Here is an 11,308-nt window from a genome sequence, read left to right on the forward strand (position 1 = left end):
AGCATCTATGTACTAGTGACTGACAATGAGGCATGCGCCGTCTAAACGCTCGACTCGCGCTCTCCGCGATGGTACGAGAACTGCATGAGCGCCTTCCTGTCAGTCCACGAGCGGCAGAGCTTGCCCCACCGGTAGATGACGATGGCACAGACGCCAAGCACTAACTCGATCACTGTGTAGCAGAGGAATGCCTTGTCATATCCCGCCTGTAAGCTGAAATTCACGTTGAAGAATGAAAAGGCAAACCCGAGCACATTCTTGAAGATATTGAATGTCACCAAGGATTCCTGAGCAAAATGCTTGTATGAGTCCACGGCATATGTGATGCCCGTGGTGCTGCACATTGAAGACCCAAACCCTAGCACACCGAAAAAGATCGTGGGCACTATCCAATGCGCCTGATTCTTCAAAGAGAAACCAAAGCCAAGTAGCCCTGCGGCAGTCGAGATCACTGCTGGGATAGCCATGAACAACCTGAATTCAGGTTCGTAGATACCATGGTTCCGCATGGCCAGGGACCTGACCAAAAGATCGCTAAGCTTGCCAGCGCATAGGGACCCGAGACAGCCTCCCACAAAGGGAGCAATGTATACGAGACCCACCGAAGCGGAACTGAACCCATATAGGTCCTTGTAAGCATGGTCAATCACCTGCGAAACCATAATCAAAAATACCACAGCGAATGCATACATTAGGGCACCCAGCAATACAGCAGGGTATGAGCAGAGTACAAATGGTCTTAGCAGCACCATGCGCCACTTATCCATTGTGTGGCGCCCATGGAAGATACCAAGACCCGTAGTTAAATGCGACTGCGTCATCGAATTGATGTGTGACCTGATGCGTGAGGGTGCTTCGGTAGCGTCGTCATTCTTCTGATCATATAGTTGCTTTGGGGGGTCTTTGCCAATGTGATCGTCCTCGGACTGGGAAGTGCTCTCACCTAGCGACGGGGTCCGATGCGACAGGTTGCACACTACCGCCTGTGTCTCACGGGCAATGATCGTTTCCTCAAGAGACCGTTCGTTGGGCACTGGCGTGCGGTCCCAGAACGTCTCTGGCACAAATAGTAGATGGAGGACGAAGTTCACACCTGCAATAATGGTGAGAATCCAGAAGAGCCAGTGGGTCGTCAGGTTCTCGAAGACAAGTGAGCCCAGAAGCGGCACTAGGTTCTTGCCCCCCAAAAGCAACAACGTGTAGAGGCCAAGGCGGTACGCCCGCTCATGTGCAAAGTAGATCTCGGCGATCGTCGCACTAGGGAGCGACTCCACCGTGGAAAGGCCGAACCCCGAGACCATGCGGAAGATAAGCAAGCTTGCAAAGGAGTTGCTCAAGGCGCACCCGATTGAGCCCCCCAGGAAGATCAGTATGCCCATCAAATACACCATGCGCTTGCCAAATAGAACGGCCGTCGGCGATGCGACCACAGACCCTATCGCAAGAGCCAACATCATGGGCCCCACCAAGAACGACACCTGCGAAATGGGCACATGCAACTCGGCCGAGAGCTTCGAGAACCCTGCCGCAAGCATTGATGTCTGCCCACCGCCCACAAAGCAGTGCCACCCCACACACACAAGCGCGAGGTCGCGCCGCCAGATCGGCCAGTTCAACGGGTCGCGCGTGTGCTTCGACGGCTGCGGGTTCAACACGATGCCTTTCTTCGTACGCTGGAGGTCATCCACTCCCGTGTCATGTCCTGCATGCCGCATCGCCTCCACCGCCTCCCGAGTCATCGCAAACGTCCCCGTCACATCAAGCGTCGGCAACTCCTGTGACTCGCCGTCACCGCTCCTCGGCTGTACAATCCCAAGAAACCCCATTATGTTCTTGCAGCGTTTTGTGGCTTGCACTTTTCTGAGTGTTTGTTTCTCGTTCTGAAAACTCCGGCCTGGGTATAGAAAACGTATGAAGTCTCTAATATCAACTGAATGCCTCTTACGACACTGCGATACCTGGAACGTCCGCTCTACTGCGTGTCCTTGTTTCTAATCTGATCTTCGCTACATGGCTAGTCGCCCCGTCGACGAAAGATTTTGGTTCGGCTGACTGACTGAATGCAGGGTCTCGAACCGGAAAATTGGCTGCGTCGAAAAAATATGCACCTCGATTGATCATATAAACGGCCACGATGTGTTGCATCGAACACTTGGCACTGGCATAGTATGCGACGGGCACAATGGTATCTGCGATGGGGCTTCGGCCTCACTATGACGCCGTTGAGGTGTCGGAACCGGTCGGGAAGCGGTGGGGCGTAGGCACTCTGCGGCGTTCCTTTTTTCTTTTCCGCCGAGGTTGTTCCGAAGACGGCGTCCCTTTAGCTCATCGCAGCAAGTTTCTTTTACCGGTTGTCAGAGCCCGGCATCGCGCCAGTCGGAGGAGACCGGTCTCGTCCTTGTCGACGGGCGATTTTTTCTTTTATATAGGTAAGCCTGGTGGCTTTAGCCAGCCCAGCAAGTTAGCCTGAGTTAGGTCGCTGGAGGATTTGGCGCTATGTTGCGGTGCATTAGACGGTTCAGCAGTCGGGGCGCGGCGGCGTCTGCGGTAGCAACAGGGATCCCGGTAGGCCGGGAGGCGAAGAGACTGATGAGCAAGCCGCTTGTGACGCGGCTGTCGGTAGACGGGCCCATCGAGTGCCCGCTCTCCGGCATGCAGCTGCTCAACTCGCCGCTGTTCAACAAGGGCTCGGCCTTCACGCAGGAGGAGCGCGCGGCTTTCGGACTGGAGGGCTTGCTGCCGCCACAGGTGAACACGCTGGACGAGCAGGTCGAGCGTGCGTACAAGCAGTTGTGCTACTTGAAGACGCCGTTGGCCAAAAACGACTTCATGACGTCAATGCGGATGCAGAACAAGGTGCTGTTTTTCGAGCTGGTGCGGAGGCACATTCGGGAGCTGGTGCCTATCATTTACACGCCGACCGAAGGTGATGCGATTGCCGCATACTCACACCGGTTCCGGAGGCCCGAGGGTGTGTTCCTGGACATCACTGAGCCCGACTCCATCGAGGAGCGGCTGGCATCCTACGGCGAGGATAAGGACGTTGACTATGTGGTTGTGTCCGATGGTGAGGGAATCCTGGGCATCGGCGACCAGGGCATCGGCGGCATTCGGATTGCGATTTCCAAGCTAGCTCTCATGACCTTGTGCGGTGGCATTCACCCTGGACGGGTAATGGCCGTGACCTTGGATGTGGGGACGAACAACAAGAAGCTGGCGCGCGATGAGCTTTACATGGGTAACCGCTTTGCACGTGTCCGTGGCAAGCAGTACGACGAGTTCCTGGACAAGTTCATCAAGGCTCTCAAGAAGCGCTTCCCCAGCGCTGTGCTGCACTTTGAGGACTTTGGAGTAGAAAATGGCCGGCCGCTGTTGGACCGGTACCGGAACGAGCTTCCGTGCTTTAACGACGATATTCAGGGCACCGGCGCCGTCGTGATGGCTTCATTTTTGGCCGCACTAAAGCATACCGACAGAAATCTTCTGGACTCGAAGGTGCTAGTCTATGGCGCTGGCTCTGCCGGAATTGGGATTGCGGACCAAATTGTAAACCATATGGTCTCCTACGGTGCCTCCGTCGATGAGGCGCGTTCTAAGATCTTCACTATGGACAGACGGGGTTTGATCATGGATTCGATGAGGGCTGGCTCTACGCGCGCTCAGCAGGCATACGCCAAGCCAGACGATGAGTGGGAGGGCGTCAACACCAAATCACTGGTCGAGGTTGTTTCCCGTATCAAACCTACCTGTCTGATCGGATGTTCCACCCAGGCTGGTGCATTCAACAAGGCGGTTGTCCAGGAAATGCATAAACACAATGAACGCCCCATCATCTTCCCTCTATCCAACCCTACGAGACTGCACGAAGCGGTACCAGAGGATTTGCTCGAGTGGACAAACTACCAGGCATTGGTTGCCACCGGTTCCCCCTTCCATCCAGTCAACGGATACCGCATCTCCGAGAACAATAACTGCTTCTCTTTCCCTGGTATCGGCTTGGGCGCCGTGCTTGCCCGTGCAACTATTATCAGCGACAAGATGATCTCCGCGGCCGTGGACCAGTTGGCTTCTCTGTCGCCTTTGAAGCCAGGCGACTCCAGGCCAGGCCTCCTGCCGCCTTTGGAAGTCATCAACGACACTTCAGCGAAGGTTGCCACCGCTGTCATCCTGCAAGCGCTCGAGGAGGGCCTTGCTCGTGTCGAACATGAGGCAGTTCCCAACAGCACCCTGGGCGAGCGCGTCAGGGTCCCAAGAGACTTTGACAAATGTCTGGAGTGGGTCAAGGTCCAGATGTGGAAGCCGGTGTACAGGCCGTTGCTGAAGGTGCAGCACGACCCTTCTGTTCACACTTTCCAACACTGAAATACCGGTATGCATAGGGCAGGAAGCCTCACCCTTCCTGACCTTTTCCATGGGAAATTCATATCCCTCAGTCTACCAGAAGGTTCAGCGTCGCTGACATCCGCGGCAGCGGTTTTCTGGTAGGGCCCGGGCTTCTGAAAACTTGCCAAAGATTCATTTAAATATTAAAATAAGTCTTATAGATCCTGCACTAGTGCTAATTACCATTCTTTGGCGCATACGCCGTCCATCAGTAGTAGTCGATGACTATGATCTTTCGTTACTTACCGTAACATCTCTGCACCACGAATAATGTTGAAGTTAAAGGAGCTCGTCTTCTCAACTGAATGATATCTAAAATATCAGCTTCGAGCTGTACAGGTATCGGCAAAAGAGAAATGGATAGGCCTATTGATGACACTGTTAAAAGTCTGCTGCAGTTTGTAGTCCGGGGCTTCTACTCGAACTCGTATGTGCTTGTTCTGGACGCAATCATGTTCCATTCTGTCTTGTCGGAAGAGGATTTAGCTCATCTGCTGGGGATCAAGCGGCCGGAGCTGCGTTCGCTCATCACGACTCTAGTGGACGATATGCTTGTTGCGAGCCACTCCCAGCAGGAGTTTGCATACAACTCCAGAAGTCTGCGGCGGTACTATTACTACATCAAATACCCGCAGGCGATCGACGCCATCAAGTGGAAGGTGCATCAGCTGGTTTCGAAGATGAAGGACGACCTAGACAAAAACAGTGCTCCGCAAGGATACATGTGCCCGGTGTGCCACGCGAAGTACAGTCAGCTCGAGGCGATATCCCTGCTGAACTTCGAGAAGACGCAGTTTTTGTGCAGCCTGTGCGAGGAGCCTCTGATTGAGGACGACTCCGGAAAGAAATCCAAGGAGAAACAGATGAGGCTTAACAGGCTGATGGATCAGGTCCAACCGATTATTGACTACTTGAAGAAAATCGACGACTCGATGATCGAGGAGAACACCTTCGAAACTGCCCTCGCCCGGTTGATTCCTCCACAGAACAACTCCGCTGCATCGTATACCGTCAACCCACGGACCCGCCGCAGCAAGATGTTTACTCCCGGCGAGGCTTTGGACAACGAAAGCAGCAGACGGGCTGGTGCCAGATCGCAGGCCACATTGCATGTTAACATCACGACCGCCAGTGACGAACAGGCTCAGAAAGAGCTTCAGGAGCGCAAAGCTGAGGAAAAGCGCAAACAGAACGCACTCCCTTCGTGGCACGAGAAAAGTGCCATCGGCAAGAGTCTCGGCCGCCTGGACGGGGAAGAAGACGACCCCGCGCAGAGCGCAGCCAGTGTCGCTACTACAGAGGTCAAAGACGAGGAAACCTCCGGCTTTTTGCAGCCGCCAGAAACCAAACTCTCTGCTGAGCTAGGTGACGACCTTGAAGACCAGTTCACCGCTCAAAACCAGCAGAATATGGCGAACACAGAGGCTGAACGCACACTTGCTGAATACTACGCGAAGCTCGCCAAGAAGCAAGCCATGGAGGATGGTGATGACGAGGAAGAGGAAGAGGAAGAAGAGGAATTCGAGGATGTCATCGCAGAAAATGACGGTGAAGACGAAGACGTGGATATGGCTGATCTAGAAGATATTGAACTTGACAATGTCGGCGCAAAAGATCCAACCCAGGACTTCTCGAAAGATAGAACTCCGAACACAGCCACCGGCACGAACTTCTCATCAGCTAGCAGCAATACTAAGCAGACCTTCAGCGAAAATGAAGAAGAATCTGATGCTGAGTTCGAAGATGTATAGTTGTACCCGTATATTGCATTTTTTTTTTTTTTTTTTTTTTTTTTTTTTTGGAGATGTCAAAAGCTCATCTCAACTCCATGACCAGCCAGTAGTGACTAAAGCAGTGTGTCTAGTTCTTCTAAGTGATTTTAAGGACTATGAGCTTTAATGAGAAGGTGAAGTGGGTACTAGGCACTGCTGTTGCGACTCTAGTTACGATAAAGTCTGTCGAAGCCGTATATCGCCTCTATGCAGCTAAGCAGAACACTAGCAGGAGCATTTCTGGGGAGGAGAAGGACGTAAGACTGGCCAAACGGATTCGTGAGTCTAGGGCGTACGATGAGGAATTATATCGGGAGCAGTTAGCTCGGAACTACGCATTTTTGGGCGAAGACGGTATGGCACGACTACAGGAACAGTACTTCATAGTGGTGGGCGCAGGTGGAGTCGGTTCCTGGGTGGTGACAATGCTCGTACGTTCTGGTTGCAGAAAGATTAAGGTTATCGATTTTGACCAGGTCTCACTCAGCTCCCTAAATCGGCATAGTTGCGCCACGTTGAACGATGTCGGGCATTCCAAGGTTGAGGTCTTGAAGTCGCATCTACTCAAGATTGCGCCGTGGTGTGAGATTGAGGCGGTAAATGAGCTTTGGCATATAGACAGCGCAGAACGCCTGATATTTGGGAACGACGGACAAGATAAACCTACCTTTGTCATTGACTGTATTGACAACATCAGCACAAAGGTCGATCTTCTGGAGTATGTCTACCGTAAGGGCATTCCGCTCATCTCCTCCATGGGAGCCGCTACCAAATCGGACCCAACCAGAATTAACGTGGGCGACTTGAGCACCACGGAGGAAGACTCCCTATCTCGCTCTGTCCGGAGAAGACTGAAGCAGCGGGGCATCACGAAGGGAATACCTGTAGTATTCAGTGCGGAAAAGCCTGACCCCAAGAAGGCTAAGCTGCTGCCGTTACCAGAGGAACAGTACCTGATGGGGAAGGTGGATGAACTGAGTGCGCTAAAGGACTTCCGTGTCCGGGTGCTACCCGTGTTGGGAACCATGCCGGGCGTGTTCGGCTTGACAATCGCTACGTGGGTCTTGTGCTCCATTGCCGGCTACCCAATGGAACCAATCGAGGGCAAAAATAGAATAAAGCTCTATGACGGGATTTATCACTCATTGGCGGGCCAGATGTCCCGAATTGGCATGCCAGACCAGAGGGTTCCCGTTTCCGTGGCTGACGTCGCCTACCTGGTGGAGGAGGTCTATAGAGGGAAATCGCCGGTTAGCGGCTACTCCACGCGGCTCACACTATCTAAGTGGGACCCGTCGCAGCCGGTGTCACTCCAGAACGTTGTCCTGCTGACGAAGGAAGAGCAGACCGCGCACGAGGCGCGCATCCTGAACGGCGACGAGCGCTTGGAGGACGTGTACAGCCCTGAAGTCATCGCGCTGGTCCACCAGCGCCTGCAGGAGGAGAATTACTACTCACAGTTCCGATAGAGCCTAGAACTATGGCAGCTGACGCACCGTCATAGAATGCATAAAAGTGACTTTATTCATCCCAATTACATACTTATATTTACAAGAGATGACACTGGTCCTTTAGCTATGGTGCGTATGTTTGGCAGCTTACTGCCTGTACAAACTATATCTGAAGATACCACTTGGTCCGCTCGTAAATGAAGAATGAGCACGCGACCATCGGCGTTACCTTGATGTACCCTATGCTCAAACCAACAAAGAATCCGCGCCATCCGCCCTCGGTGTATATAATCTTGGCTATTTCGTTAATGCCGACAAAGTGTCGCCTGGTCGGATCGGTTATCGCAGACACCTGGAGCCGACGCCTGATTATCTCGAACGGGTATGCCGCCGTCTGGGAGGCCATTCCAGCCAACCCCCCAGCCACCAGCTGCGCCCATGTCTTCAGCGGAACAGTCCGGTCGTATGCACTCGAGCCCCCTGGCGAAAGAACAGAATATGGCTCCAGCATCGGGTGTCGAAAGATGTCCTGGCAGAGGTCATGCGCAAAGAATGACACGCCTGCGTAGGGGATCATCCCGATGACGGTGGGCGTGTAGCCCCGGTAGAAGTTGCTCCAATGCGCAAACCACTGCGGAATGTACCACTTGCGCAGCGCCTCCGACGGGCGCTCGTTGTATATGCAGGCCATGATCTTGCGCACCTTCGCGTCGTGCCGCTCCGTCACGTACGCCAGGCGCACGCGCACAAGGTCCAGCGGGTACGTCACAAAAACCGAGCACAGCCCGGCCAGCGACCCGCTCAGCAGCCTCCGCCAGTGCGACTCGTGCCGCCACGTCGGAATCACCACGCTCCGGATCTGCTCGTATGCGATGAATTTGATCGCCGCGTAGGGGAAAATCCGCAGCAGCGTCGCAGAATGCCCCTGGAAGAACCCCCGGGGCCCGTCGTGCGCCATAATGTACTTGCTCGCGCGCACCAGACCCCCCATAGACCCGGCAAACTGCGCGAACTGCGGGTTCGAAGTCTGGAACAGGATTTTGATCCGGTCCAGCGGCGCAACCAGCGTCTTCGCGCACGACCCGGCTATCCCCCCCGCCAACCCGGACTTGACAATGTAGTCCACGCTGCTCTTGTCCACCGGCCCGCTACCCCGCTGCCTACCCGACATGTCAGAACCTCCTGCTGCCGCAACCGAAGTCCCCAGCTTTGTCACAGTCGCAAACCTCGCTGCTGCTCCCTCCGGTCTGCTAGTACTGTGCTCCTGCTCCTGCCCGCTTCCCACTGACAATATTCTGGTACTCCCAGTGCAACGTCGCACAGTGTGGATGCAATTCAGTCGTTTCCGAAGTTAAACTGCCCGAGCTTCCTGTACTAGATGGTTCGCTAATGCCTTGTGAAGCAAATCGAAGCATTTTTTCACAGTGCCAGTAGTGAATCCCCGGTGTGTCAGCCTGGCGATGACCAGTAGAACTGGCCCGCTGAGCCGAATTAGCGAGCTCAGCGGGCCACAAAGCCGCGCTATCGGCTGCGCGGAGCCCACCGAGGACTTTATGGCCTGGGGGTGGCGCTTGTAGAGGCGCCGAGCGCCGCCTGTGCGCTTAAAAGCCCGGCGCCGCTGCGGGGAAGGCCGTGACTTGGACGTAGGGCACGAGTTAGCGCCACCCGCGGCGGCTGGCGGCGCGTGGCTGCGGCGGTGCGCAGCGGGAGTTCGTGTTGGCGCGCGCGCGCTGAGTCACGGCGCGGATTCCGGCGGAATGCGCGGAGGTGAAGTTACATAAGAGGCCCCGGGCGGGCAGCGGGCAGCGGGCAGCGGGTGGGCGATGGCGCGAAGCAGAGAAGGCGCAGACGCGGCGCGCTCGTTTGTAGCGGGGGCCGCGGCGGGCGCGATCGAGGGCTGTGTGACCTATCCGTTCGAGTTTGCGAAGACGCGGCTGCAGCTGGCGCAGCAGGGCTCGGGCGAGTCGCGGAACCCGCTGGTGCTGCTGTACCGGACGGCGCGGACACAGGGCGCGGGGGCGCTGTACGTGGGCTGTCCTGCGTTTGTGGTAGGGAACACGTGCAAGGCGGGCGTGCGGTTCCTGGGGTTCGACGCGCTGCGGCGGGCGCTGCAGGACGAGCGCGGGGCGCTGAGCGGGCCGCGCGGGATGCTGGCGGGCCTGGGCGCGGGGCTGCTGGAATCGGTTCTGGCGGTGACGCCGTTCGAGGCGGTCAAGACCGCGCTGATCGACGACCGGCAGGCGGCGCGGCCGCGGTACCAGCACAACGGCCGCGGGGCCGCGCGCAACTACGCGCTACTGCTACGGGAGCTAGGACTGCGGGGCCTGTACGGCGGCTTGGTGCCGGTGGCTCTGCGGCAGGCGTCGAACCAGGCGGTGCGCTTTGGCTGCTACACGCAGCTGAAGCAGGCGGTGCAGCGGTACGCGGGCACGCCCGCGGACCAGCCGCTGGGCAGCGGCCAGACGTTTCTGGTGGGCGCGCTCAGCGGCATCGTAACGGTGTACGCAACGATGCCCGTTGACACGGTCAAGACGCGCATGCAGGCGCTGGATGCGGCGCGCTACGGCTCGACCGTGGGATGCTTCCGGGCGGTGGTGCGCGAGGAGGGCGTGCGCGCGCTCTGGCGCGGCGCCACGCCGCGCCTGGGGCGTCTGGTGCTCTCTGGCGGCATCGTCTTCACGGCGTACGAGAAACTGCTGGTGCTGCTGCCCTAGCACGGGCCCACCCGAAGATCAATGAGGGATATATAAGTTATCTAAACATCTATGCGGGGCTCTCGCCGTCGCTCGCAGTAAGGAAGCGGCGCTCCATGCGCTTGACCACAATGTAGTCGTACACGCTTTTGCACATAATTGCAAGCCCCAAAATCTCTAGCACGATCGCGAGCGCCGGAATGCTGCGCCGTTTTTCCATCAGCCCGTGCGAGAGCTGTGATTCGAAGCGGTCCTGCGCCGGCTGCGCCAGCGGCGAGTACAGGTGCGAATCTTCGAATTCGTTGGGGTCGTCCAGCTCCACGCGCGCGATGTCGCGGTCCTTGCCGACCTTGCTCGTCACGTCGCTAGGAATCATGCTGTACCCGTATCCCGCGAAGGTCAGGCCGAGGCCAAAGCGCGAGCCCTGGCGCGCCGCATGCGAGGTGTGGAGGATGTATGTCAACAGAAAGCCCACAAACTGGAAGCTCGCGCTGATGATCAAGTTCCAGAGGAAGTTCACGGCGTTACCGACCGGAAGCCCGTCGATACATATCTCGTTATAGTACAACGCCACGCCCTCGTCGTCGATGCCGTAGTAGGGCGGCACCACATCGGCCGCCGCCTCATCGTACGTCGGAGGCTTGTCACCGTCCACCGCCTCGTGCCCGCGGTCCGGCTTGGCTGTGAGGTTGCTGAACACCCCGTCTGCGTGCGCGCCAAACTGCACCCCGGCCTCCGCGCCCGGCTGTCGCTTGAATAGTCGGTCAAGTATATTGAAGTGGCGTGCCACCACGTCTAGGTGCCGCCGCAGCTTTGTCTTGAACGCCTCGCGCCCGGTTGCCGGCCCTGCCGGCTGCTCCAGCAGCTGTTCAGTGTCCTCGCGCTCGTGTGGCTGTGAGCTCGGGCCTATGACTACGTTATCGCTCATTTCTGTGTGTATGGTATGATAGCTATCCCGCGGCGCAGCAAAAAGCGAGCCAGCTTTGTAACGCGGACCTTTTTCCTCTTG

General features: G+C 56.6%; 7 protein-coding genes across 7 annotated transcripts; 4 read left to right on the forward strand and 3 right to left on the reverse strand.

The window, feature by feature from the left end:
• Window positions 1–41: 41 nt before the first annotated feature.
• AGOS_AGL069C (AGL069Cp) lies at window positions 42–1,826 on the reverse strand (the record flags this gene model as incomplete). The annotated part of the gene is made up of 1 exon (NM_211659.1): window positions 42–1,826. The coding sequence occupies one exon, from the start codon at window positions 1,824–1,826 to the stop codon at window positions 42–44; it is 1,785 nt and encodes a 594-aa protein (NP_986597.1).
• Window positions 1,827–2,496: 670 nt separating this feature from the next.
• MAE1 (malate dehydrogenase (oxaloacetate-decarboxylating)) lies at window positions 2,497–4,362 on the forward strand (the record flags this gene model as incomplete). The annotated part of the gene is made up of 1 exon (NM_211660.2): window positions 2,497–4,362. One exon carries the CDS (start codon window positions 2,497–2,499, stop codon window positions 4,360–4,362), a length of 1,866 nt encoding a protein of 621 aa, NP_986598.2.
• Window positions 4,363–4,688: 326 nt separating this feature from the next.
• Window positions 4,689–6,134, forward strand: TFA1 (transcription factor TFIIE subunit TFA1; the record flags this gene model as incomplete). The annotated part of the gene is made up of 1 exon (NM_211661.2): window positions 4,689–6,134. One exon carries the CDS (start codon window positions 4,689–4,691, stop codon window positions 6,132–6,134), a length of 1,446 nt encoding a protein of 481 aa, NP_986599.2.
• Window positions 6,135–6,271: 137 nt separating this feature from the next.
• TCD2 (tRNA threonylcarbamoyladenosine dehydratase) lies at window positions 6,272–7,624 on the forward strand (the record flags this gene model as incomplete). Its single annotated transcript, NM_211662.2, has 1 exon — window positions 6,272–7,624. The coding sequence occupies one exon, from the start codon at window positions 6,272–6,274 to the stop codon at window positions 7,622–7,624; it is 1,353 nt and encodes a 450-aa protein (NP_986600.2).
• A 145-nt stretch (window positions 7,625–7,769) lies between these two features.
• LEU5 (coenzyme A transporter) lies at window positions 7,770–8,777 on the reverse strand (the record flags this gene model as incomplete). Its single annotated transcript, NM_211663.1, has 1 exon — window positions 7,770–8,777. One exon carries the CDS (start codon window positions 8,775–8,777, stop codon window positions 7,770–7,772), a length of 1,008 nt encoding a protein of 335 aa, NP_986601.1.
• A 652-nt stretch (window positions 8,778–9,429) lies between these two features.
• Window positions 9,430–10,320, forward strand: CTP1 (Ctp1p; the record flags this gene model as incomplete). Its single annotated transcript, NM_211664.1, has 1 exon — window positions 9,430–10,320. One exon carries the CDS (start codon window positions 9,430–9,432, stop codon window positions 10,318–10,320), a length of 891 nt encoding a protein of 296 aa, NP_986602.1.
• A 49-nt stretch (window positions 10,321–10,369) lies between these two features.
• On the reverse strand, window positions 10,370–11,227 carry BSD2 (Bsd2p; the record flags this gene model as incomplete). Its single annotated transcript, NM_211665.2, has 1 exon — window positions 10,370–11,227. One exon carries the CDS (start codon window positions 11,225–11,227, stop codon window positions 10,370–10,372), a length of 858 nt encoding a protein of 285 aa, NP_986603.2.
• Window positions 11,228–11,308: the final 81 nt, after the last annotated feature.

This window comes from Eremothecium gossypii, chromosome VII (assembly GCF_000091025.4).
Source record: "Eremothecium gossypii ATCC 10895 chromosome VII, complete sequence".
Taxonomy (NCBI): domain Eukaryota; kingdom Fungi; phylum Ascomycota; class Saccharomycetes; order Saccharomycetales; family Saccharomycetaceae; genus Eremothecium; species Eremothecium gossypii.